A 27,695-nucleotide genomic window follows, 5' to 3' on the forward strand; every position below is an offset into this window, starting at 1 on the left:
AGAACTCTGAGGACAGAAGAGCAGTTTCCCTTGCACTTGATTTTCCCCAGACTTCACCCATGTGCCTTTCCCTTCGCTGATTTTGCTTTGTGTACTTTTGCTGTAATCAATTACAGCTGTGAGTACAACTACATGCTGAATTCTATGCATTCTTTTAGCAAATCTGCAAAATGAGGGGTGGTCTTGCAGACTCTGGATTCACCTTCAGGTGAGCCTCCCCAGTGCCAGTAACTGCCACCTTATACCCCACATTCCCACCGTACTGAGCTGCTAGTGCCTAGATACGCAGGCAATCTAATGCCCCTATATCTAGAATGCCCTCTTTCTATCGGCCTAGCTAACTTCCATGCAGCCATGAGGAACTCAGCTTGCTTTGGTTATCCATTGCCATGGAACAAGCAATCCCAAAACACAGCGGGTTAAGAGAGCAACAATTTATTATTTCTTTTGATTCTGCAGGTTGACTTAGGCAAGTTCTTCTTCCCATGGGGTTAGCTGGGTGTTAGGATGAAGGATTCAAATGGCCCCATCCACGGAGGTGGCAGTTGGTGCTGGCCATCTGCTGATAGCTTAGCTGAGGCTAATGGGTCAGGGGCCCAATTCTCCTCAATATGGGTTTCTCCACATGACTAACTGAATTTCCTGAAACCATGGTGGGTATTCTCCAGGAATAAGCATTTCAAAAGAGCAAGCCCCAGTGTGCAAGTACTTATCAAGCTTCAGCGTGCATATTCATATGATGAATGCTGATATCCCACTGGCCAAGCTAGTTACATGGCCAAGCTCAAGATCATCACAGTAAAGAACTATGCAAGATAAACGCTGGGGGTGCAGCTCACAGAGGGCAACGAAGCGCAATGCACCACATAGTACAAGCCTCCTGTGACCTCCTTATGCTCCTTCCCAGTGCTTACCCATTACAATGCTTGCCACACTTGGTTGAAATCGTTTAATTGTTGAGGATTGTGCTGTAGTGTCACTTCTATTTATGGACTGTAGCTCTTCTGAGAGCAGGGACTCTACCTAATTCCTCCCAGTGTCCCATTCCTGGCCCAGAGTATGTTTGCAGAATCAGTGCTTGAATAAGAGCGGCAACTATCATCATCTCCTTCATATTTGCCAGGTTCAAGCCTTGTCTCTACCTCATTTAGGGTTAGGATGTTTGATAGCTGTGAGATGTCAACTGTACACAGTCCCTGAGCTCCTTAAAGCATGGCAGCTCGGCCCCTTACCTAGGTCCCTGCTATACAGAAGGCACCTAACAGGCATCAGTAGGATGAATAAATGAATGAGTGAGTTAACTTTCCAGGCATATCATTGAGATTTCCAAGCTATAAGACCATTTGATCCAGCAATTTTATTACTGAGTATCTACCCAAAGGAAACGAAATTATTATGTCAAAAAGTTACTTGAACTTTTAAGTGTATACCAGCACTGTTCACAATAGCAAAGATGTGGAATCAACCTAAGTGCCATCAATGGATGGCCAGATAAAGAAAAAGTGGTCTGTATACGCAATGGGATACAATTCATCCATTAAAATTTTTTTAAAAATCATGTATTCTGAAGCAACATACATAGAACTAGATATTGTAAGTGAAACAACTCAGAAAGTCAAGTACTGCAAGTTCCCATGTATAAACGGAGCTAAATAATGTGTACACATGGACATAGGTTGTGGAATTGGAGACTTGGAAGTGTGGGAGCGGGTGAGGGATAAATAATTGCTTAATGGGCACAATGTACATTACTCAGGGGATGGTTACGTTCAAAACCCAGACCTCACCACTACACACACAATATATCCATGTTAACAAAACTGCGTTCGGACCCCTTACATCTATACAGATTTTAAAAATGCATCAACTGCTTTCTTATACATTGTGATGAAGCTGAGCAGAAACCACATGACTCCACAGTCCACAAATAAAGCAGGTCTATCAAAAAGCTGTCAACAGCCGGGCGTGGTGGCTCAAGCCTGTAATCCCAGCACTTTGGGAGGCCGAGGCGGGTGGATCACAAGGTCGAGAGATCGAGACCAACCTGGTCAACATGGTGAAGCCCCGTCTCTACTAAAAATACAAAAAATTAGCTGGGCATGGTGGCGCGTGCCTGTAATCCCAGCTTCTCAGGAGGCTGAGGCGGGAGAATTGCCTGAACCCAGGAGGCGGAGGTTGCGGTGAGCCAAGATCACGCCATTGCACTCCAGCCTGGGTAACAAGAGCGAAACTCCGTCTCAAAAAAAAAAAAAAAAAAAGCTGTCAACAAAAAAGATTTTCTGTCCTCTCCTCTCCAGCTGAGGACCCTGAGAAAGGAGAGCCCTTCCTGTGCCACATCTCGCTGAGCAGTGCGGCTGGAGCAAAGGCACAGGGTCCTCCCACGAATGCATCACCTACTCCCCTATTTCCTGGTTCTGAGCAGTAGCTCCTAATATAGGTTCTGTCTCATGCTATAAATAGCTACAAACACATCTTCAGTGGTAATGCACTGGAGTGTGGAAATCCATTGTGAATTAAACTCCTCCCTATTGTAATATTCTGACATCATAAGTACACAAGTGAATCATCCCTGTGTAAATATACTTTGATTAGATCATTTGCTTTCAAGGCTAAAGAAAGGGAAGAGAAAAAACTGGATGTTTTGTTCCCCTCTAGATAGGCACTGGGGGCAAGACTTCCCGCCCCTCTGTGCACTAAACCCCCTCAGCTGGGATAACAACTTACTCTTACTTAAGACCACATTCCTCTAGGTTGCATTCTTTAAAATATTTCATTCTTTGGATCTCAGTTTAAGCAACTAAAATAAAAGAAGGTCTTGAATAACAAAACTAAATAAAATTTGTTTGCTTTATAAAAGGGTTTTCCTTTTCCACTTTATGAAAGGATTGACAGTATTCTTTTCAGCAGGTGAGATCCCCGTGCTCTGTTCAAAATGAAATTCATCCAGCTCAGGAGCTATGAACTAATTCTGTTGGCCAAATCTAGCCTGTGCTGCCTGTGCATTTTCTTTCTCTCTCTCTTTCTTCTTTTATTTTATTTTGAAGAAATAGAGACAGGGTCTGGCTATATTGCCCAGAATTGGTCTTGAACTCCTGGCCTCAAGTGATCTTCTCGCCTCGGCCTCTCAAGGTACTGGGATTATAGGCATGAGCCACAGTGCCTGGCCTGCCTGTGCATTTTTTGAACAACACAGTAGTGTATTTTTAAATTTTTAGCTTCCTTAGTTGAATCATGGCATGTGGTCCAGCTCTCCACAATTGCTACCACTACTTGATGGCTTACACACAGTTAGGCTACCTGCAGGACGGCTGAGTTTTACCTCTCATTTTACAAATCGGAAAACTGAGACCTAGAAGGGATGGTTTGTTTAAGGCCATAGAGCTAGGACATGCCAGGGCTAAAAAGCAAGTCTCCAGCTCCCTGGCACCTCCTTCTGTTCACTGGGTCTCCATACCACTTTCTTGTAACTTTCGTTAAATTAATAAATGTGCAATTTTAGCATACCCCACTAAACTGGCAAGCATTTGCAGGGGTGGATTTTGTAGTGACAGCACTTACACAATGGGAAGTTGTTGTAAGCTTCCTCTTTCCCTTCTGCCCTCCCATCTCTCAGGGCTGGAGGAACCTCATACTTTGCTGTCATGAGGCAAAGCTCATGCACGGGCAAGGAGCAACATTTTTCTACTTCTGCCCCTGGCAGCTTCTCCTTTCTATCAAATGGAACTAGTCAGACTCTTTCTCCATATAAAATCCACACAGCAAATGTTTCAGATGGTGTAAATGGGCTTGTCTTTCGTTTTTTGTTTTTGTTTTTGTTTCTTTTTTTTGCAACAAGATGTCACTCTGTAGCTCTGGCTGGAGTATGGTGGTGTGATCATGACTCGCTGTAGCCTCAACCGCCTGTGCTCAAGTGATCTTTCTACTTTAACCTCCCAAGTAGCTGGGGACCACAGGTGCTCGCCACCATGCCCAGCTAATTTAATTTTTTTTTTTTTTTTTTTTTTGTAGAGATGAAGTCTCCCTGTGTTGGCCAGGCTGGTCTCAAACTCCTGGGCTCCAGCAGTCCTCCTACCTTGGCCTCCAAAAGTGCTGGAATTACAGGAATGAGCCACTGTACCCAGCAGGGTTTCTCCTTCTGGAAAAATCCTACTTGTTATTCAAGGCTCTGTTCAAATGTTATGTCCGGCGGGAATCCAACTCCACTATTCGTTTACACATTTGTGACATCATGTAGCGTGGGTGTGAGGTGTGTGTGTGTGTCCTTGCCCTCACCTTTTCCTCCTTTGGCTCCCCTTGTCTACCCTCTCCCCTCCAACTGTGTTTACTGAATTGGATTGAGAAGACTGGGGCTCATAGGAGACTTCCTAAAAACAATCTACACCCACCACTTTCCTACCACAATTGAACAAGGACTAGATTTTGATTTTCTTTTTTGGAAAGGAAAATAGGTCACCATGCAAAAAGGCCCAAACACAGCCTCTCCTGTTCAAGAAAATGCTGTCTGGTGTTGAGGAGGAGTTGGAGAGCTTTGCAGCAGGAGCTGCTATCGGGGAGGAGCTGAAAAGGACAGAGGGGCAGGTATAGAAAGCAGTCAGTCAACGCGAGAGGGCAGGCTCCAAATTGCTCCAAACCTCAGCCTTCATCTGTGTCTGACCCTCTCTGAAACCCAGTGATGAGCTCAGGACAAATGAAAAGAAGTCTTACCAGCAGAAAGATGGAATGAATTTTAGGGGACTCATTCAGCGGTGACCCTCCCTTGGGAGGATGGTGGCTGAAGGAGGAGCCTGGGAGCCATCTGAATTTGTAGACATTTTAGCCCGGTGTTGTCCAGTAGAAATATAATGTGGCTCAAATGTGTAATTTAAAGTTTTCTAGTTGTCACATTAAAAAGCTAAAAAGGTGGCTGAGTGTGGTGGCTCAAGCCTGTAATCCCAGCACAGGGGGAGGCCGAGGTGGGCAGATCCCTTGAGGCCAGGAGTTCGAGACCAGCCTGGCTATCATGGCAAATCTTGTCTCTACTAAAAATACCAAGATTAGCTGGGCATGGTGACACACATCTGTAATCCCAGCTACTTGGGAGGCTGAGGCACAAGAATCACTTGAACCTGAGTGGTGGAAACTTCAGTGAGCCGAGATCACACCACTGCCCTCCAGCCTGGGTGGCAAAGTGAGACTCTGTCTCAAGAAGAAAAAAAAAAAAAAAAACCTAAAAAGGTGAAATTAATTTGAATAATATATTCAAAAAATCTCATACATTAAAAAAAACACTATATCCAAAGTATTACCGTCTCAGCATGTTACTAATATAAACATATAAAAATAAACTATTTTACATGTTTTCAATCCAAGTCTTTAAAGTCTAGTGTTTAGCTTATAGTTAGAGCACATCTCAATATGGACACCAAATTTTCATCAAAAAGAATCTGTATTGCCGGGCGCGATGGCTCACGCCTTTAATCCCAGCACTTTGGGAGGCCGAGGTGGGTGGATCACGAGGTCAAGAAATCGAGACCATCCTGGTCAACATGGTGAAACCCCGTCTCTACTAAAAATACAAAAATTAGCTGGGCATGGTGTCACATGCCTGTAATCCCAGCTACTCAGGAGGCTGAGGCAGGAGAATTGCCTGAACCCAGGAGGCGGAGGTTGTGGTGAGCCGAGATCGCGCCATTGCACTCCACCCTGGGTAACAAGAGCGAAACTCTGTCTCAAAAAAAAAAAAAAAAGAATCTGTATTTAGATTTCATAAAATTTTCATTTGAAAAAGCAGATTTACATACCCAAGTCATTTCAAACATACCTGAAAGTTTTCCTCAAATTGAATCAAATAACAGTTTTTAAATGTAATTAAAATGAAATAATATGAAAAGCCTAGTTCCCCAGTGGCACTAGTGACATTTCAAGTACTTAATAGCCACATGTGGTTACTGGCTACTGTATTGACCGCAGTTGTTTTTTTTTTTAGATGCAGTCTTGCTCTGTCACACAGGCTGGAATGCATGGTGTGGTCTCGGCTCACTGCAACCTCCACCTCCTGGGTTCAAACAATTCTCTGCCTCAGCCTCCTGAGTAGCTGGGATTATAGGTGCCCGCCACCATGCCGGGCTAATTTCTGTATTTTTAGTAGAGATAGGGCTTCACCATGTTGGCCAGGCTGGTCTTGAACTCCTAACTTCAGGTGATCTGCCCGCCTGGGCCTCCCAAAGTGCTGGGGTTACAGGTGTGAGCCGCTGTGCCCAACCTTGACTGCAGTTTTAGAGAGATCAGGAGTGGTCCCACTGCCCAATGCCTGTTCCCCTTGGCCTTGCTCTGGGCTGGACAGGTGGAGGATTTGATCAGAGTTCAACGCCCACGTGCCTAAGTTTAATCGTCTAGCTATGGTGGTTCTTTTATGAGCTCAGCCTTCTCCTTCTGAGCTCTGGGACACATTTAGAGTAAGAGAAGGATATTTCATCTGCTGTTGCTCCCAGCTGGAGGCCCCACCCAGAAAGCAGCTTGAGTGCCCCTCCATCATGAAACTCCCGACCAAATGGGCTCCAAATGGACCAGACGGGACTGTCTCAGTTCTTCCACATGAAATAGTATAGCCAGTGCAACTTTTCCATTTTTAAAGCTCATTGCATAGAGACAGAAGATTGACTTTTTTTTAGAGACATTAAACTACTCCTAAATTAGGAAAACTTTTTAAAGTAAATACCTGTCAGGAATGTCTATTGCATTGCTGGTTCCTAGTACATGAATTACTATTACTTCTAACTACACCAGAGTATACAACAATGGCTTTCTTCACTGGGGCAAAAATGGAATGATTTTTGTGGCTAAAGTTGTTTTACGTTTCTGTACATTATAATTAAGGAAAACTGAAGTCTATTAGTCTGTAAGTCAATGAAGATCCATAGACTTTATCTTTTTCTTCTAATTTCTTTTAGAAGTGACAATTTAGGAAGGAATTTTTTTCACTGAATGGCATTTTCATTAATATTTTTGTAAAGTTTATATGAAACAGTAATATGAGTATAAACATATACTTGTAAAACATTATTCAGAGTTTTATATGCTCTGAAATGTTTTAAAATAAAAAATATCCATAAAATGCATAATTTTTGACTAAAGATTTTCTCTACTTTTTTTAAGGAAAAATGTCCCATAAAGAATGCCACAAGGTGGCACTAAAATCTAATGAAAATTTGAAAGCTGGTCTGGTCTTTGAGGGATGGAGAGTGATTTACAGGAGACACTTGGCAAACAAAATCAAATAAATCAGAGCAAAGATTGGAGATAGATTAATATCCTCCTTTTGTCTGAAAGACAACCTCCCTGTCTCACTGCTGTGGGTACGTTATGTCATAAGATGAATATGTTAATAAAGTTAATTGCTAAAAAGACTTGTTCTTGGCTGGGTGTGGTGGCTCATGCCTGTAATCCCAGCACTTTGAGAGGCTGAGGTGGGCGGATCACTTGAGGTCAGGAGTTTGAGAGCAGCCAGGCCAACATGGGAAAACCCGGTCTCTTCTAAAAACGCCAAAGTTAGCCAGGCATGGTGGTGCACACCTATGATTCCAGCTACTCAGGAGTCTGAGGCAAGAGAATTGTTTGAACCCAGCAGGCGGAGGTTACAATGAGCTGAGATCACACCACTGCACTCCAGACTGGGTGATAGAGGGGGACTCCATCTCAAAAAAATAAAATAAAATGACTTGTTTTCATAGAAAAATCAAATTTTATCCCTGTCTGAGGGAAATATATTATGAAGGGTGAGGGGCAGGAAGGGCTTGTCTGGCATATCACCTAGTTAGGAAAAGTTTATCTGGTGAGTGAGGCAGTCTTGGAAGCAGCCAGTCCCTGCAGAGCTTGTCAAAGTATCTTGGATTAAAAAATAATAATAATAATACCATGAAAAGAAGTTGCTGCAGAACACAGATCTATTTGTTTACTTTGGCATATTTACCAACTGCATAGTTTTAGAAATTACTGCAATATTGAGATTTGAGCCGGGCGCGATGGCTCAAGCCTGTAATCCCAGCACTTTGGGAGGCCGAGGCGGGTGGATCACAAGGTCGAGAGATCGAGACCATCCTGGTCAACATGGTGAAACCCCATCTCTACTAAAAATACAAAAAATTAGCTGGGCATGGTGGCGCGTGCCTATAATCCCAGCTACTTAGGAGGCTGAGGCCGGAGAATTGCCTGAACCCAGGAGGCGGAGGTTGCGGTGAGCTGAGATTGCGCCATTGCACTCCAGCCTGGGTAACAAGAGCGAAACTCCGTCTCAAAAAAAAAAAAAAAAAAAAAAAAAAAAAAAAAAAATTGAGATTTGAGCTTGGAACACTTCATATATATTCCTGGAAATCAGAACACGAATGAGTTCAACCCCTTTTCCAGATTTTTTTTTTTTTTTTTGAAGAAAACAACACGTGGTACAAAGCTTTGTTTCATATCTCTTAATATATGAAGTTTAAGGACATAGCCAAGATTCCCAAGCTATATTAAGACCAAGGAAAGCAGTATTAACAGTACGGCTATAAAAGGGTTTGACTAAAAGAAGAAAAATTTGTGTGAATAAGATTTTTCTAATAGGCTAAAAAAAGCTTCCAGATTGGATCCCTAAATCAATTAGCAGAAAAACTATTTACTTGCTGACATCAGTTACTTAGATCTGAAAACCAACACCCACCCCCCAAAAAAAGCTGGTTATGCGAACCCAGTCTGAGGGAAGCACAGTTGTCTAAATAAGATGTTCCATTTAGGAAGGATTCTGGGGTTAGCGGCACTACTGCCTTATTTGATCTGATTTCATCTGTGGAGCCATATGGGGACCTAACTCTTAACATATGAATAATATGTGAAAACACCGGGGTTCAGTCACAGTTGGCTGCATGGTTTGCTTAAATATTTTTTTGACTTTTTAAATGTTTTAATTTTTTACTTTTTTTTTTTTTTTTTTTTTGAGCCAGGGTGTCACTCTGTCACCCAGGCTGGAGTGGGAATGTTGCCACCATAGCTCACTACAGCCTTGACCTCCCGGGCTCAAGCAAACCTCCCACCTCAGCCTCCTGAGTAGCTGAGATTACAGGCACAGGCCACCCTCCTTCCCACCGCACCCCATTTTATTTTTTTGCAGGAACAGGGGTGGGGTTTTGCCATGTTGTCCAGGCTGGTTTTGAATTCCTGAGCTCAAACAATCCTCCAGCCTGGGCCCCTAAAGTGTTGGGATTACAGGCGTGAGCTACCGTGCCCAGCTTGGTTAGATGGTTGTTAAAGCAGAGTGTAGAACTGAGATAAGAACCCCCCAGAAAGTTCCACCTGCGTTTCTGAACATTCTGGTTAATTCTCCACAGTCATTTACTGAATTCTTGTAAATGTCAGGCATTGTGCTGGATCTTCAAGATGCGGAAATAAGACGGAATCCTGGCCCTCCGATAACTCACAGAGAGTGAGACAGAGGCGGAGACCGGAGGCAATCTCCGGGTGATGTGGTGGACTCCTCCTTTGCTGAAAAACCAGACTGCATCCATTTTCCCTGCAATGGATGGACAGAGCCCAGCCCATGTAGTTAATACTTCGGCGCTCAGGAGCCCCAGCACGCGCAGCTCCTAGGGTCTGCCCTACCCTTTCCCACCTTCCTGCTTGGGTTCAGGCTGTCTCTTCCTCACGGGAGCCCTCCCAGACTCCCCTTTCCCCCTGCCCTCTTCTTCCTCTTTTGTCCGTCGAAATCGGTTAACTTGGGTCTTTCCGGATCAGAGGTACTGTTAGCTCCTGCAGGATCTACAGGATAAATGAGTTCAGTCCTGGTGTGCGTCAAGAGGCCAGGGATCTGGCGCCCCACTAGAGGAGACACCCACAAATTTGCTGTACCCACCCCTTGCAAGCCCCTCCCTCCGCCCCTCTTCCCCAGCCTCAAGCCTTTTCGTCCCCTCAGGGGTCTTGGGGTGGTTGGCTTCTATCGTATCCAAAATATTGTACATTCTATTGTACAATATTGTATATTCTGTTGCACAATTTATCTCAGACAGTTCGCAGCTTTAAGGACCGGGATCAGAATTCATCGTGAGAAGGGGGGCCGAGGGTGCTTCTCCGTGCCGGGTGACTTCCTCCAAGTGCTCCAGCCTCGACCTTCCCTCTCCATTGTCCAGCTCTGCCACTCCGCACTCCTTCCCTCAATCTTCACGTGGAGCCCTAGGGGGTTAGGAAGCGGGGAGCGGCGGGACTTGGAAGAGCCAGTTTGCAGCTGGCCTGTCGCCTCTCGGGTCCAAACCCGAGGCTGGCCCAGGGCGAGTACCGGGGTGGGGCCCTAGACCACAGGAAGGGAGGCCGCCAAAAGGAGAAAACCCTCTTCCTTGGAAACAAAAGTGTGTGTGTGGTGGGTGCGTGTGTGTCTGTTTATTTAAAAACAAAACCACGTTAAAAAAGCCGCCCCTCCTCTACAGGTCCGACCACCCGCCCAAGTTTGCCAGGAAGAGGGGCAATTCTGAAGGGGAGGCGCCAACGCCCACTGAGTGCCGCCTCAGCGACGGAACCGTTCTCCCAGACCTCCTAGGGTCCAGGCAGCCAGTTCCCGGGCCCCGCGCGCAGACGCCGCGGCGAAGGAGGGGACCCGGGTGCCGCCAGAGCCCCGCAGCGCCAGCGGCGGCGCAGACTCCCCGCTCGCTGCGTCTCCCAGCCCCGCGGCCTGGGCCGTCAATCAAACTAGCCCTGCCCCGCCTTTGGGCTGCAGCGAGCGGCCAATCAGAGCCAAGCTCCGCAGCGATGAGCTCAGCCGGCTCGTTTCCCATTGGACGGCTATATTAAGAAAGTGGCCGGACTCTTTAAATAGCGGGCGCTAGGGCCGCAGCCCTCATCTGCCGCCGCAGTCTGGCTTAGTCGTGTTTTCTCTTGTTTGCTCGGTGAAGCCCGGAGAGACCAGGGAGGGAGCTAGGCCGAGTCCGCCGCCCAAGCCCGCGTAACGCACAAAGCCGCCGACCCCCGGCCCGGGGCGAGCAGAGCGACCACCGCCCGGAAGCAGCGCGGCGAGACGCACTGTGCGCCCTATGCCCCCGCGCCCCCATCGCCCCCGCCGCGGCAGCCGGAGCGCAGCGAGAGAACGCGCCACCGCAGGGCCCGGCTGCAGCTAGCGACCCTCGCCCCCTGCGCGCAGCCAGAGGTGAGCAGTGAGCGGCGAGCGGGACGGCAGCGAGGCGTTCGCGGGCCCCCTCCTGCTGCCCGGGCCCGGCCCGCTCATGGCGGCCATCCGCAAGAAGCTGGTGGTGGTGGGCGACGGCGCGTGTGGCAAGACGTGCCTGCTGATCGTGTTCAGTAAGGACGAGTTCCCCGAGGTGTACGTGCCCACCGTCTTCGAGAACTATGTGGCCGACATCGAGGTGGACGGCAAGCAGGTGGAGCTGGCGCTGTGGGACACAGCGGGCCAGGAGGACTACGACCGCCTGCGGCCGCTCTCCTACCCGGACACCGACGTCATCCTCATGTGCTTCTCGGTGGATAGCCCGGACTCACTGGAGAACATCCCCGAGAAGTGGGTGCCCGAGGTGAAGCACTTCTGCCCCAACGTGCCCATCATCCTGGTGGCCAACAAGAAAGACCTGCGCAGCGACGAGCATGTCCGCACAGAGCTGGCCCGCATGAAGCAGGAACCCGTGCGCACGGATGACGGCCGCGCCATGGCCGTGCGCATCCAAGCCTACGACTACCTCGAGTGCTCGGCCAAGACCAAGGAAGGCGTGCGCGAGGTCTTCGAGACGGCCACGCGCGCCGCGCTGCAGAAGCGCTACGGCTCCCAGAACGGCTGCATCAACTGCTGCAAGGTGCTATGAGGGCCGCGCCCGTCGCGCCTGCCCCTGTCGGCGCGGCTCTCCCTCCTGGACCCGTCTCCCACGAGCCCGGAGAAGAGGAGACCCGTGTTCCACAAGGACCCTACTGGACTGCCTGGCATCTGTTTGCTAGCGGCTCCGGCTCGCGCCAGGATTCGGCGTGGGCGTCGGGCGCCCCTTTCCCAGTGTCTGTGTGCGTCCAGCTGTGTTGCACAGGCCTGGGCTCCCCGCTGAGTGCCAAGGGTCCCCTGAGCATGCTTTTCTGAAGAGCCGGGCCTCAGAGTGTGTGGCTGTGTGTCTGTTCGACTCTCCTCGCCCCATTTTCACCCCACCCCCGTCTCTGATCCCCGGGGGCGAGATTGGCGCGGGAGTGTGGCCGCGCCCCATCAGATGTTCGCCCTTCACCAGCGTGCGCCTGATATCCCTTGTCTGTAACATAGACCCGGGGTACTGCGGGAGGGGAGGGCCGGGGAGGATGGGGGGATGTTATATAAATATAGATATAATTTTATTTTCGGAGCTAAGATGGTGTTATTTAAGGGTGGTGATGGGTGAGCGCTCCGGCCCAGGCTGGGCCAGAGTCCCGTCCAAGCATGAACAGGACTTGGCCATCTTTCTGATGCCTGGGGAAGACAATTAAAACTGACTTGGGGAGGATATAGCTTCCAGCGCAGCCTCTCCTGTGGGCCGGCCCCTTGCGAACCCTCTGCCAGCCACCGGCGGGAGGAGGGAGGGTGCGCTGTGGGCTTGTTTTTGCCATAAGCGAACTTTGTGCCTGTCCTTCAAGTGAAAATTGTTCAGTCCAAGAAACTGATGTTGTTTGATTTATTTAAAGGCTGAAATTTGTTTTTTAAAAATTATTTGCACAATTGTTTCATTGACACTTAATGCACTTGTCATTTGCATACGACAGTAGCATTCTGACCACACTTGTACGCTGTAACCTCATCTACTTCTGATGTTTTTAAAAAATGACTTTTAACAAGGAGAGGGAAAAGAAACCCATTAAATTTTGCTTTGTTTTCTTGAAGAAAGTGGAAACACTGTTTTGTGATTTTATTTGTGCAGGTTATGCACACAATTTTGATAAAGGGCAGTAACAAGTATTGGGGCCTATTTTTTTTTTTTCACAAGGCATTCTCTAAAGCTGTGTGAAATTTTCTCTGCATCTCTGTACAGAGAATACCCCTGCCCCTGTATTTCCTTTCTTCCCCTCCCTTCCCCCCCAGTGGTACTTCTACTAAATTGTTGTCTTGTTTTTTATTTTTTAAATAAACTTACAAATGACAAAATGGTGAGCTTATGATGTTTACATAAAAGTTCTATAAGCTGTGTATACAGTTTTTTAATGTAAAATATTAAAAGACTATGATGATGACATTTATAAAATGGCTCTTGTGGTTTAATAGGGTGTAAAAAATATCCTTGTGAATCTGGGACAAGGGAGACATTCTCCGAGGTGAGATCCTTTCTTGCCAACTTCATTTGCCTTATAGCAAATGTGGTAAATGAGGATGAAGTCCTGTTGGGAGCATGTGGGGGTTGGGGGTTGGGGTACCAAGGGAGACCAGGTTGTTCCTGTCACATTCCTAGAGGAAGATGAGTGGATACCCCGACACCCGGTGCAAATACCTTTGACCTATTAATGTACTCAGTTGAATTAGTTGAGGCCACTGATCTTGATTTTATTCACCTGTGTGTGTTAAAAACACCTGTGTCAGATCTATTCAGGCTTTGCTTATTGAGTCTTGGAAAGTTGTCATTTGTGCATTTTAAATTTAGATTACTTTTTTTATTAATCATTGGTGTGGTATCAGGCCCTCTCTCAGGAAGCCTAACCCTTCAGGTCATCAAGGGGTTTACACGATACTCCAGGAGATTGTAGGTTATTTTAAGGGCTGGAGCTTTTAGAAGTGGATTTCAGATAAAGAGGTGATTTTTTAAAAAATTACCAGACTTTGATCTGATTATGTCTTTAGAAGTAATCTAGAATACTTTATTCTAAGTACAGAGAAGGACCATATTGTGGAAAGAACATTGGATGTTTTGGTGGCTCTTAAAAGTTGGAACAGCCGCTTTTTGAATTCAGTCATGATGAGCTCTAATTGTAGACAGCTTTGCTGCACTGGTTCTTTGGACCAGACGGGCTGATTTATAGTTGGAGACCACTTTAAAATCCTGCTGCAGGCATGATGGCTCAAACCTGTCAGCTCTCAGCAGCTTCCAAGGAAGGTGGCTGAGGGTGCCAACTGCCTGAGAAGTGTGGTTTTCATTTTTTTTTTTGAATCAGCATTTTCTGGGTTTCTAGCACTTAGTTGTCACCTTCTCATCCCCCCTCCTCCCTATTGCCAGGACAAAGGCCGAGAACGTCTTTGAAGTTGTTTGCTTCAAAGCTTGAGGCTTCTGTTTCCTGGTCTTACCCCAGACTCCAAGAGCTTTTGTTGAGTGAAGAAAACCTGGTTGGTGGTGACCTTTCACCCACTTAAATGCTGGCACTAACTCGACCTCCTGCTCAGCTGGGTGGGTGGGTTGACCAACAGAGGGGGGGATTGTCTGAGCTCCTCCAGGAGCAGTCAGGAGAGGGGTCTGTCCAGGCTGCCTGCTCTGAGCAACTGCCTGATGCCTTCCTCAGTCCCTCGGCCCCATTCACTTCCAGCCTGCAGGCTCCTTTTTCATTTTAAAGACAAAACTTCCCTTTGACAAACAGCATGTTTATTTGCAGGTTTTACAGCTAGCAAATCCTTTGGTACCAGGGAGCGCAGGACCCTGTGGGGGAAGAGCTCAGGCTTGGGCTGAATGCCCAGGACTCAGCTTTGCAACCAGCCAAGAGCCTGGAGACCCAACTCCCTGAATGGGCCTTTTCTGGGTTGCTCTGATCTGCCTGGTACCCATAGCTGTCTGTGTTTTATATTATGGGCAGACAAACACTCAGATGACGCATGGCAGCCCGAGTTATGCTTGTTTGAAAATGCATGGCATTTCATAATCCTGCGGAACACACTCTCCTTGCTGCATTAGGATCCAACTGGAAAACATAAAGACGAATTGCTGTAGGCTGGAAAATCAATTAGGAAAAAGAGGTAAAACATCTGGTGTTACTCTTAAAATATGAAAATTCATTTTGCACATTGAAAATAAATGTGCTGAGTTGATTTAATTGCCTGTTGAGCTGTTTCGTGGAAAATACTGGGAAGCTGCACTGATCCTGGGCATTTTATAGCAAGGGGCATTGTGTTGAGTTCTCCTTTAATCTTAAATCAATCTGGATTGTATTCTCAAGGTCTTTTTCACATGAGTTTCAATAGATTTAGAACTTTAGTTTTCAAAGTCAAGTGTACATTAGAATCACACGGTGGGCTGGTTAAAACACAGATTACTGGGCCTAACTCCAGAGTTTCTGATCCAGTAGGTCTGGGCTAGGGCTTAAGAATTTGAATTTCTAGCAAGTTCTTAAGTGATGATGAGCTGCTGGTCGGGACCACACTTTGAAAACTACTGGCTTAGGATAAGGCACAGCCTTTGTCAATGCGCAGAGGAGGGAGGTGGTTTCCTACAAAAACAGATCAAATCCCACAGACTTACGGCGCTGTACCCTGGAGCCTCGGCTTCCTTAGGCAAGGGCGTACAGGGCTTCCAGAGAGCTTTCCTTCTGAGATAAGACACACATAACTCCTGTCTTCTCTTCCCTCCACTCTGGTGCAAAAATGGGTTTAATGCCCTTCTATAGATTCATTTCTGCCATTTCTTTTTTCTTTCTTTTTTAAGAGATCGAGTCTTGCTCTGTCACCCAGGCTGGAGTGCAGTGGTGCCATCATAGCTCACTGAAACCACAACCTCCTGGGCTCAAACAGTCCTCCCACCTCAGCCTCCCGAGTAGCTGGGACTATAGGTGTGCCTGGCTAGTTAAAAAAATTTCTTTTGCAGAGAAAAGGTCTTGCTACGTTGCCCAGAAAGGTCTCAAACTCCAGGACTCAAGCAATCCTCTCATCTCTACCTCGGAAAGTGTTGGGATTGCGGGTATGAGCCACCAGGCCCCAGCCTATTTCTGCCGTTCCTGAGTTCAGAATGCAACACACTCTTATTTAATCAGCCTTGGCACCTACCTTGTGAGTTCCAATGAGGTGGGAATACAAAAGCAGTAAGGCACAGTCCTCGCCCTCCAGGAGCTCATTCACAGCCTGGTGACCCCCTGTCAGCTGCAAGAAGGCATCCACCAAGGCCACGATGACAGCATGCAGTAATGGAGGCATTAGGCAAGGGCAAGACAGGAGCTAGGGCGCAGGCACCTATGTCTGCCTGGGAAGACGGGGAAGGTGTCGTGGAGGAGGAAACATTTCAGTTGAATCTTAAAGCAGGAGTGGGTGATGTGTAGATGGAAAAAATCTTGGGGGTGGGGTGGGGAGTGGGATAATTGGGCCATTAGCACATCGATGATACATACAGCTTCTTTATGTACTGTAGGGCCTCGCCTCTGGGAATAAAGCTGTCTTGGGTGAGAACTACTTTCTACTTTTAGTTCCTCTAGCATGTATTTCTTCAGTCAAGAAAAATGGTAGTACCTCACCAAGTAAAACACAGCCTCTCCCTTTCCCTCCCTCTCACAACACAGGGAGCATCTATCTGGCAGGCCAGGAGAGGAGGTTGGTGATGAAGGTTTCATTGTTTCCTCTGTGCCTTCCAGGGACATGGTGCAGACACAGGGCTAGCTTTGTGATTCCTGTGCTCCCGAGAAACTCCCACCCTGGCCTCAAGGAGGCTGTGAGACCCAAAGGGATCTTGGAGGCCAGCTTGCTGGATCCTTACTTGGTTTGTCTTCTGGCTGGAAGGAGCACCTGGGCTCTCAGAGTGTTCCCAACTTTCAGCAGCTCCTTTTCTGGTCCAAGAGGTAAGAGTCTGGAGGACCCCAGCTCAATTTCTTCCTGTTTATTCTTTTATTGTTGAGATTGCGAGCCTAGCGCAATGCTAACAGCTTGAGATACAGCAGCTAAACAGACAGGCACCATCCTTACCCTCTTGGAGTTTTTAGCCTAGTAATATGCCTAAACAGGTCACGGTCATGATGATGATGAGAGCTAATATCTATTGACTATGCAGGAGGCACTGTTCTAAGCTCTTCATCTGTATTATTTTATTTAATCCTTGTATTAGTTATCCATGACTCAATAATACATTATCCCCAAACTCAGTGGCTTAGAACAAAATGCGGTACCTCCCAGTTCCTGGGAGTCAGGAATGCAGCCCAGCTTAGCTGGGTTCTGTGGCTAAGAGAGGGTCTCTCATGATGCTGTAAGCAAGGTGTTGGCTGGGACTGGGTTTATCTCAAGGCTTAACTGGGGAAGAAGCTGCTGCAAACCCAGTCGTGCAGCTGCTGGCAGGATTCAGTTCCTCACCAGCTGAGGCCACTCTCAGTTCCTTGCCATGTAGGCCTCTCCACAGGGCAGTTCACAACATGGCAGCTTGCTTCATCAACACGAGCGAGTGAGAAGGGCCAGAGGGGGTAAGCAAGATAGAAGTCAGACTTCTGGCTAGGTGAGGCGGCTTAAGCCTATAATCCCAGCACTTCGGGAGGCAGAGGTGGGCAGATCATAAGGTCAGGAGTTCGAGACCAGCCTGATTAACATGGTGAAACCCCGTCTCTACTAAAAATACAAAAATTAGCTGGGTGTGGTGGGATGTGCCTGTAATCCCAGCTACTTGGAGGCTGAGGCAGGAGAATCACTTGAACATGGGAGGCGAAGGTTGCAATGAGCTGAGATTATGTCATTGCACTCTAGCCTGGTCATCAAAAATGAGACTCCATCTCAAAAAAAAAAAAAAAAAAAAAAAAAAAAAATGCCAGACTTCTACAAGCTAACTCAGAAGCACCGTCCCATCATTTTGCTGTATTATAGTTATTAGAATCAGGTAACTGGGTCCAGCTTACACTCAGTGGGAAGGTATTACACAGGGCATGAATACCAAAAGGTGAGCGCATCAGAAACCATTTTAGAAGCAGCTGACCACAGTCTCTCTGAGGCGGGCACAATTATCTTCACTTTACTGATGAGGAAACTGAACCACAGAGGGGTCAAGCAACTTGCTCATGGTCACGAAACTTATACAGGATTGAACATGGGTACTCTGGCTCCAGGACAACAATCCTACATAAATGGTGGGATTCCAGTCTGAGAAAGATCACCCTGACTGCAGTGTGGAGGATGGATTAGAGCAGGGAATCAGTGAGGAAGACTGCCCTGGTTCCAGTAGAGATGAGAAGGCCTGAACCCAGGTGCAGATAGCGGGAGGAGATGACAGGTTGGAAAGACATTTAGGAAAAAGAAGGTGTGGGAACCTGAGTGGGAGGCACCAGGCTGATGTCCAGGACCCTGGCCTGGATGACTTTGAGAATGCTGATGCCATGATTTAAGATAAGGATAAGCAAAAGATGAGTAGATTTGTGGGGAGGGGACCACAGGACATATTGAATTTGGTTTTATAGATATTGAGTGCAAGGTATCTATGCAAATAGGCACTGTCCTTCTCTACCTCCTTCTCTCCCCTCCCCTCCCACATCACAGTCCTGTGGACTTTCTCTGCAGAGTTAGACTGCTGTGTACTGTTCAGCAGGCGGAAAGGCCACAATCTACGTGGATGAAAGCAGTCCCCTGCAGGGAGAGGAGTTTGTCAGAACAGCCTTTCTAGGAAGAAGAAAATCCTGGGATGGGAACTGTGGTCTTAGAAAGCAGACCTTACACAGTGGCTCACACCTGTAAGCCCAGCGCTTAAGGATGCTGAAGTGGGAGGATTGCTTGAGGCCAGGAGTCCAAGACTAGCTTGGGCAATATTGTGAGTTCTCATCTGCCAAAATAAATAATCAAAAAGATATCTGGGCATGGCAGCATGTGCCTTTAGTCCCAGCTACTAGGGGGGCTGAGGCAGGAGGATCACTTGAGCTTAGGAGTTGGAAATCTGTGGTGAGTTATGATAGCACCACTGTACTCCAGCCTGGGAAACACAGTGAGACCCTGTCTCAAAAAAAATTTTTTTTAATTTGAAAAAGAAACAGCAGGGAAAGGGTGCCTCTCTCCCCTCTCTGTCTATTTTATTGAGAGTCTCACTCTGCCACTCAGGCTGGAGTGCAGTGGTACTAATTTGGCTCACTGCAGCCTCAACCTCCTGGGCTTAAGCTGTCCTCCTGCCTTAGCCTCCTGAGCAGCTGGGACTATAGGTACATGCCACCACACCCAGCTAATTTTTTAAAAAAGTTTTCTGTAGAGACGAGGTCTCAGTATGTTGGTCAGGCTGGTCTCAAATTCCTGGTCGTAACTGATCTTCCCACTTTGTCCTCCCAAAGTGCTAGGAATACAGGGATAAGCCGCTGCTCCTGGCCTCCCTCGCTGAGAACATGCTCTAGGTGTGCTGAAAGTATTTCTGGGTGGTGATAAGATGGGGAGGGGAGGTGATTTCTTTTCTACATGGGTGACCAGGGTAGGCAGAGAGAGCCTCTGAAGGCCATCCAGTCCAGTGCACTGAAGGAGAAAACATATCCAATACCTAACTGTAAGTTCCCCCTGGTGGATAATTAATTCTCTTCTCTAGAAACCTTCCAGAAAGTTCTGCTAGAAGCTGAAGCCTGGCTTTAGCACTGCTGTGGAGATTTAAGGAAAGACTATTATATCCCTGCCTAGGCAGGTGGGAAGGGGAAATGGTTTCCTGGGGGTTTCCAGCACAGAGATTTCAGCTGGGATCACAGCAGGTATTCCCAGGATAAAGGCACTCTGGGATGAGTCTTTGCTGGGTTGTTCAACCATCCTCTTTGTAAGGAGATTCTTTTCCTCACTGCCAGCCAGAAGCCAGGATGCCTATGTGACACTGTCTGTCCCAGTTGGATGGATTTCTGGGTCAGCTGAGGAAAGAGGAAGTTTTCAGGGTACAGGTGGTGACTGAAGGCTTGGTGAAGGGATGGGATGACCCGAGAAGTGAGTGGAATCAGAAGGGACTGTGAGCTAGATCAGAAGTTCCACAGCAAGCATGGGGCCATGTTCGTTCATTCATTGCTGTGTCCCTAATGCCTTATACAGTGCTTGACATCTCCTAGGACCTCAAATAGTAGTAGAATGAATGAGTTAAAGAAGTTACAGAAATTGAGGGAGCATCAACTTCTAAGATACCTGAGGCAGTGGCAAAAGTTCAGAACAGCAGCTGTATGCAATGAGAGGAAGATGAGCTAAAGAATGGCTGTGCTGTGAGTACAGGGAAGTTCAGAAAGTTCTTGGCTGGGTGTGGTGGCTCCTACTTGTAATCCCAGCACTTTGGGAGGCTGAGGTGGGTAGATCACTCGAGGTCAAGGGTTGGAGACCAGCCTGGGCAACATGGTGAAACCCTGTCTCTATTAAAAATATAAAAATTAGCTCGGTGTGGTAGTTCACGCCTGTAATCCCAGCTTTTCAGATGGCTGAGGCATGAGAATAGCTTGAACCTGGAAGACGAGAGGCAGAGGTTACAGTGAGCAGAGATTGCACCATGCATTCCGGCCTGGGCAACAGAACAAGATTATTTTAGAATGGAAAGGGAGAAGAGGGGAGGGGAAGGGGAGGGAAAGAGAGAGGAGGTAGAGGGGAGGGGAGGGGGATAGAAAGGGAGTGGGGGAGGGGAGAGGAGGGAGGAGAGGAAGGAAAAGAAAGAAAGGAAGGAAAGTGCTTTTTGAAGGCCAGGCTTTGGGCACTTGCAGCACACATGGAGAAAAGGGCTTCTCTGTACCCTACCTCCACACTGTGCTCAGTCCAGCCAGGGCCTGGGGGAAGTACTTCCGGTGATCCTGAGAGAATCAGAGAGCAGGAGTGCATTTCCAGGGCTGCGGGCCACCTTCTGCAGGACCATCTGGGTGGCTGAATGTGCTCTGTGATGTCACCATGGGCTGACCTTCAAGTGTGGGAGGAAGCTGGGAAGTTTTGGATCCTGAGTTGAAAAACTGGCCTGTGCTTTTCACTTTAGGAGTCGTGATCTGAACATGTAATTCCAAGGGCTACAAAAACAGACCATGGGCTTTTATGACTCTGGGTGACCTCTACCCTCTGGCTGTCATTTGGGGATATTTTTCTTCTCCCTTCAATCCTGAAAAGGGAAGAAACAAATGTTACAAGAAGCAAGTTACTCATCACTTTGTTAAGGATTGATTCCATTTAATTCCAGAGCTTGTTTGACCCTTGGATAAACAACTGAAACCTTCTGGAGGTACCTAACAGGAATGCAAGAATGCATTTGCCGTTTAATGGTAGAAAAGTTTTAAATGGGATTCTGACAGCATAAAAAATAGTATTTATATGAGTGCTTAAAAAATCACTTGTAAAATATACACTCTTCAATAATGGCCAAATATGGGAAACTCTGAGGTTTGGTCACATAACCAGGCTGATTTTGCAAACGGGAAGACCCATCTATCCTTCTCTACTTAGGCTGAGCAATCTTCTGGCTATAAATTTTTTCCGAAGATGCCTAGAATTGTAGGCCAAATGGAGATCCAGACTGAATGCATAAGATAACACCAACATAAGCTAGCCAGCCTGGGTTCCCTGAGGTGGGTTTAGCTGTGCCAAGGGAGAATTGTTTAAAGTTTTAACTTTATGGGTAATGGTAGAAGTTACAGATTATACAGTTGGTTACCTGCCAAATCTGAAAGAACAAATGAAGATGAAATGCAATGAATGTATAAACAACTCAAAGTGTAAACGTGCTAACCAGGCTTAGAAAGCCAAGAGTTTCCTAGCAGGCTGTGACCTAATCTATTTCCATGACATACTGACCAACTGGTGAGTAATTTCACCAGTAAACTAAGAATTCAGAATGCCAAACATGACCATGAAGGGGGTACCTCAGCTCAGCAGCTGAGCTCCAGATCCACCCTGGGCCTGTGCAACCCTTTCTTCCTCAGCTAGGTAATAGGAGAGATTAAAGTTCATGAACATTTGTTGGAGACCTCAAAAAAGAGGGTTAGGAATAGAGCAAGAGAAGAATGTCTTCCTCTCTGTCATAACACCTATCCCATTTTATTCATATTTTATTTTATTTTTAGAGACTTGCTCTATTGTCCAGGCTGGAGTGTAGTGGCATGATCATAGCTCACTACAGCCTTGAACTCCTGGGCTCAAGGGATCCCCCTGCCTCAGCCTCCTGAGTAGCTCGGACTATAGATGGATGCCACCATGCCTGGCTAATTTTTAAATTTTCTGTGGAGACGGGAATCTCGACATATGGCCCAGGCTGGAACCCATCATATCATTTCATCATCTGCTGCTGCAGGACAGGCAGTATGATTTAGTTGGAAAATCAAGGATCACAGACAGAAACCTAGGCCCTGTTGTTATCTGCACATTCTTGGGCCAATTCCTTCCACCAACTACTGCCTCAGGTTCTTTATGTGTAAAATAATTTTAAAGATTAAACAAGATCAAACCAAATACTCAGCAGAGTGCCCAGCTTATTCTAAGTCCTCAATACATCTCGATTCCTTCCCTTGAGTGGATTCATCTGAGTACCTTAAGCACAAAGCAGAGTGGAATAAATTTTGTTGACTACATGAGTGTGGAACAATAACAAGTCTTGTTTCTTGAGGACTTTTTCAGCTGTAAGCTCCTCAGGGCATCTTATCATACACATTTTTGCAGCTTCAGCATCTAGCTCAGGGCCTGTCACACGGTAGGTTCTTAGTAACTACTAAGTTATTGAATTTGACTTTAAAGGGCCCTTGGTAATAGGCTGGGCGTGGCAGTTCACACCTGTAATCCTAGCACTTTGGGAGGCTGAGGTGGGTGAATCACTTGAGCCCAGGAGTTCAAGACCAGCCTGGGCAACATGGTGAAACCCAGTTTCCACAAGAATTAGGGAAAAAAAAATTAGCAGGGCTAGCAAGATGGCTGAATAAACAGCTCTGGTCTGCGGCTCCCAGCAAGATCAACACAGAAGGTGGGTGGTTTCTGCAGTTCCAACTGAGGTACTTGGCTCATCTCATTGGGACTAGTTAGATAGTGGGTGCAGCCCACGGAGGGAGAGCAGAAGCAGGGTGGGACATTGCCTCACCTGGGAAGCGTAAGGGGTTGGGGAACTCCCTCCCTTAGTCAAGGGAAGATGTAAGGGACTGTGCCATCAGGAATGGTGCCTTCTGGCCCAGATGCTATGCTATTCCCACAGTCTTTGCAACCAACAGACCAGGAGATTCCCTCAGACGCCTACACCACCAGGGCCTGGGGTTTCAAGCACAAAACTGGGTGGCCATTTGGCCAGACACTGAGCTAGCTGCAGGAGTTTTTTTCATACCCCAGTGGTGCCTGGAACACCAGCGAGACAGAACCATTCACTCCCCTCAAAAGGGGGCTGAGGCCAGGGAGCCAAGTGGTCTAGCTCAGCGGCTCCCACTCCCATGGAGCCCAGCAAGCTAAGATCCACTGGCTTCAAATTCTTGCTTCCAGCACAGCAGTCTGAAGTTGACCTGGGATACTTAGCTTGGTGCAGGGAGGGGCGTCTACCATTACTGAGGCTTGCATAGGTGATCTACTCCTCAGAGTGAAAACAAAGCTGCCAGGAAGTTTGAACTGGGCAGAGCCCACTGCAGCTTGGCAAAGCCACTATAGCCAGAATGCTTCTCTAGATTCCTCCTCTCTGGGCAGGGCATTTCTGAAAGAAAGGTAGCATCCTCAGTCAAGGGCTCGTAGATAAATCTCCCATCTCCCTGGGACATTGCACCTGGGGCAAGAGGTGGCTGTGGATGCAGCTTCAGCAGACTTAAATGTTCCTGTCTGCCAGCTCTGAATAGAGAAGCGGATCTCCCAACACAGTGCTCAAGCTCTGCTAAGGGACAGACTGCCTCCTCAAGTGGGTCCCTGATGCCTGTGCCTCCTGAATGGGAGACACCTCCCAGCAGGGGTCAACAGACACCTCATAATGTAGAGCTCTGGTTGGCATCTGGTGGGTGCCCCTCTGGGACGAAGCTTCTGGAGGAGGAACAGGCAGCAATCTTTGCTGTTCTGCAGCCTCTGCTGGTGATACACCAGGCAAACAGGTACTGGAGTGGACCTGCAGCAAACTCCAGCAGACCTGCAGCAGAGGGGACTGACTGAAGAAAAACCAGCACAAAAAGCCTGAAAATTCCAAAACCCAGAATGCCTCTTTTTCTCCAAAGAATCACAACCCCTCACCAGCAAGGGAACAAGATTGGACAGAGAACAAGTTTGATGAATTGACAGAATTAGGCTTCAGAAGGTGGACAACAAATAACAAGACTCCTCTGAGCTAAAGGAGCATGTTCTAACTCAATGCAAGGAAGCTAAAAACCTTGAAAAAAGGTTAAAGGAACTGCTAACTAGAATAACAAGTTTAGAGAAGAACATAAATGACCTGATGGAGCTGAAAAACACAGCACGAGAACTTCATAAAGCATACACAAGTATCAATGGCCAAATTGATCAAGCAGAAGAAAAGATATCAGAGATTAAAAATCAACTTAATGAAATAAAGCATGAAGACAAGATTAAAGAAAAAAGAATAAAGAGGAATGAACAAAACCTCCAAGAAATACGGGACTATGTGAAAAGACCAAACCTACACTTGATTGGCGTACCTGAAAGTGATGGGGAGAATGGAACCAAGTTGGAAAACTCTTCAGGATTTTATCCAGGAGAATTTCCTTAACCTAACAATACAGGCCAATATTCAAATTCAGGAAACACAGAGAACATCACAAAGAAAAAACTATTTGAAATTTCACATGGAATGAAAAAAAGAGCCCATATAGCCAAGACAATCCTAAGCAAAAAGAACAAAGCTGGAAGCATCACGCTACCTGACTTCAAACTATACTACAAGGTTACGGTAACAAAAACAGCATGGTACTGGTACCAAAACAGAGATATAGACCAAAGGAACAAAACAGAGCCCTCAGAAATAATGCCACATATCTACAACAATCTGATCTTTGACAAACCTGACAGAAACAAGCAAAGGGGAAAGAATTCCCTATTTATTAAATGGTTTTGGGGAAACTGGCTAGCCATACACAGAAAACTGAAACTGGAATCCTTCCTTATATTTTACACAAAAATTAACTCAAGATGGATTAAAGACTTAAATGTAAGACCCAAAACCATAAAAACCCTGGAAGAAAACCTAGGCAATACCATTCAGGACATAGGCATGGGCAAAGGCTTCATGACTAAAACACCAAAAGCAATGGCAACAAAGCCAACATTGACAAATGGGATCTAATTAAACTAAAGGGCTTCTGCACAGCAAAATAAACTATCATCAGAGTGAACAGGCAACCTACAGAATGGGAGAAAATTTTAGCAATCTACCCATCTGACAAAGGGCTAATATTCAGAATCTACAAGAAACTTTAATTTACAAGAAAAGACCAAACAACCCCATCAAAAAGTGGGTGAAGGATATGAACAGACACTTCTCAAAAGAAGACATTTATGCAGCCAACAAACATACGAAAAAAAATTTATCATCACTGGCCATTAGAGAAATGCAAATCAAAACCACAGTGAGATACCATCTCATGCTAGTTAGAATGGCGATCATTAAAAAGTCAGGAAACAACAGATGCTGGAGTGGATGTGGAGAAATAAGAACGCTTTTACACTGTTGGTGGGAGTGTAAATTAGTTCAACCATTGTGGAAGACAGTGTGGTGATTCCTCAAGGACCTAGAACCAGAAATGTCATTAGACCCAGCAATCCCATTACTGGGTATATACCCAAAGGATTATAAAATCGTTCTACTATAAAGACACACACATGCGTATGTTTAGTGGAGCACTATTCACAATAGCAAAGACAGAATCAACCCAAATGCCCATCAATGATAGAAGGGATGAAGAAAATGTGGCACACATATACCATAAAAAGCTATGCAGACATAAAAAAAATGACTTCGTGTCCTTTGCAGGTACATTGATGAAGCTAGAAACCATCATTCTCAGCAAACCAACACAGGGACAGAGAAGCAAACACTGCATGTTCTCGCTCATAAGTGGGAGTTGAACAATGAGAACACACGGACACAGGGAGGGGAACGTCACACACCAGAGTCTGTCGGGGGGCTGGGGGGCTGGGGGAGGAAGAGCATTAGGAGAAATACCTAATGTAGATGGCACGTGGATGGGTGCAGCAAACCACCATGGCATATGTATGCCTGTGTAACAAACCTGCACATTTTGCACATGTATCCCAGAACTTAAAATATAATAATAATAATAAAGGAAACCTTAAAAAAAAAAGTCTGCATGTTCTGGATTGGCTAAGAATAAACGTAGTGGAAAAAAGGACAAAATAGAACAAGGAAAGGAAAAAAGGAAGAGCCCTGAATTGGAAGAATCAATGATTCGCACACATTGGTCCAGACATCGGTAGGCAAATCATATCCCCTAAGCTATTTCTGCATATCTAAAATACAGATTCTCAATCCCCACCTTCCATAGATTCTAACTCAGGTTTTTGGGGACTCGGGAAATCTGTGTGTTTATTTAATCTGCTCAAATAAATCTCATGTGCAGTAGAATTTGGAAAACAATCTTCTAGATAATGTCTTCTAACCTTACCAATATTGACCAGTTCAAGAATCTCTGGGCTATTTCTACATAAACAAAATGAATAACATTTTTGAGCCACTGAATTTGAGTACGGAAGATAACCAATATGTAAATTTTAATCAAGCAATAAATATTCGTGAAGAACTGACTATATAGAATGTGCTACCTTAGGCGCAGAAATGAAGTCCTAACAGTGGATATGTGGCTGAAATTAAATTTTCTGGTAAAATAAAATAAAATAAATTAGCTGAGAGTGCAGGAGTGGTAGTGTATACCTGTAGTTCTAGCTACTCTAGAGGCGGAGGGGGGAGGATTACTTGAGCCCCGGAGGTTGAGGCTGAAGTGAGCTGTGATTGTGTTACTGCATTTCAGCCTGGATAACAGAGTGAGATCTCGTCTCAAAATATAAAAATTAAACACATAAAAATACAGGGCCATTGATAAACTGGAGATTCTGAGAATTGCATAGGATGAATTTGGCAGGTGAGTGCACCCAGGGAAACAGAGAACACCAGTCAGCGCTCAGAAGAAGCAGTGGCAGAACCTGACTCCGTTCAGTGCAGAAGAGAAAGCTGCAAGGACCTGGGGACCAGCACGCCTTCTTTCTAGGGGTATGGTACCCACAAGTCCTCAGCAGAGGCTGAACTGCTATCATACCGGTCTGCTGACCCAATGTCTCACGATGGCTAGGCCACAAAACCACAGACAGCCTGCCCAGCCTCACCTTGCTGACCTAGCCACAGATGGAAAGAGAGTCAGTAACTTGTCTAGGTGAAGCAAATGCCAGGAAAAATGCTGACCACCCATAAATGATGGAGAAATGCATGCTGAAAAGATCCAGCATGGCCAGGCACGGTGGCTCATGCCTGTAATCCCAGCACTTTGGGAGACTGAAGCGGGTGGATCACAAGATCAGGAGTTCGAGACCAGCCTGGCCAATACAGTGAAAGCCCGCCTCTACCAAAAATACAAAAATTAGCCAGGCATGATGGCTTATGCCTATAGTCCTAGCTACTCGGGAGGCTGAGATGGGACAATCACTTGAACCTGAGAGGCAGAGGTTGCAGTGAGCCGAGATCAAGCTACTGCACTCCAGCCTGGGCAACAGAGAGACTCTGTCTCAAAAAAAAAAAAAAAAAAAAAATCCAGCCATTAGTCTTGTGTGTGCAAGACTCACTCTTGCTAGGCTTAGGACTTGGCTGCTGCATTTGTTTTTTTGTTTGTTTTGTTTTGTTTTAAAGATGGGGTTTCACATGATGGCCAGGCTGGTCTTGAACTCCTGACCTCAGGTGATCCACCCACCTCGGCCTCCCGAAGTGCTAGGA

The 27,695-nt window shown here is 46.5% G+C and overlaps 1 protein-coding gene across 1 annotated transcript; it reads left to right on the forward strand.

The window, feature by feature from the left end:
• Positions 1–10,822: 10,822 nt before the first annotated feature.
• On the forward strand, positions 10,823–13,193 carry RHOB (ras homolog family member B). Its single transcript, XM_003935237.3, has one exon. It carries the CDS (start codon positions 11,217–11,219, stop codon positions 11,805–11,807), a length of 591 nt encoding a protein of 196 aa, XP_003935286.1. The 5' UTR covers positions 10,823–11,216; the 3' UTR covers positions 11,808–13,193.
• Positions 13,194–27,695: the final 14,502 nt, after the last annotated feature.

This window comes from Saimiri boliviensis, chromosome 1 (assembly GCF_048565385.1).
Source record: "Saimiri boliviensis isolate mSaiBol1 chromosome 1, mSaiBol1.pri, whole genome shotgun sequence".
Lineage (NCBI taxonomy): Eukaryota > Metazoa > Chordata > Mammalia > Primates > Cebidae > Saimiri > Saimiri boliviensis.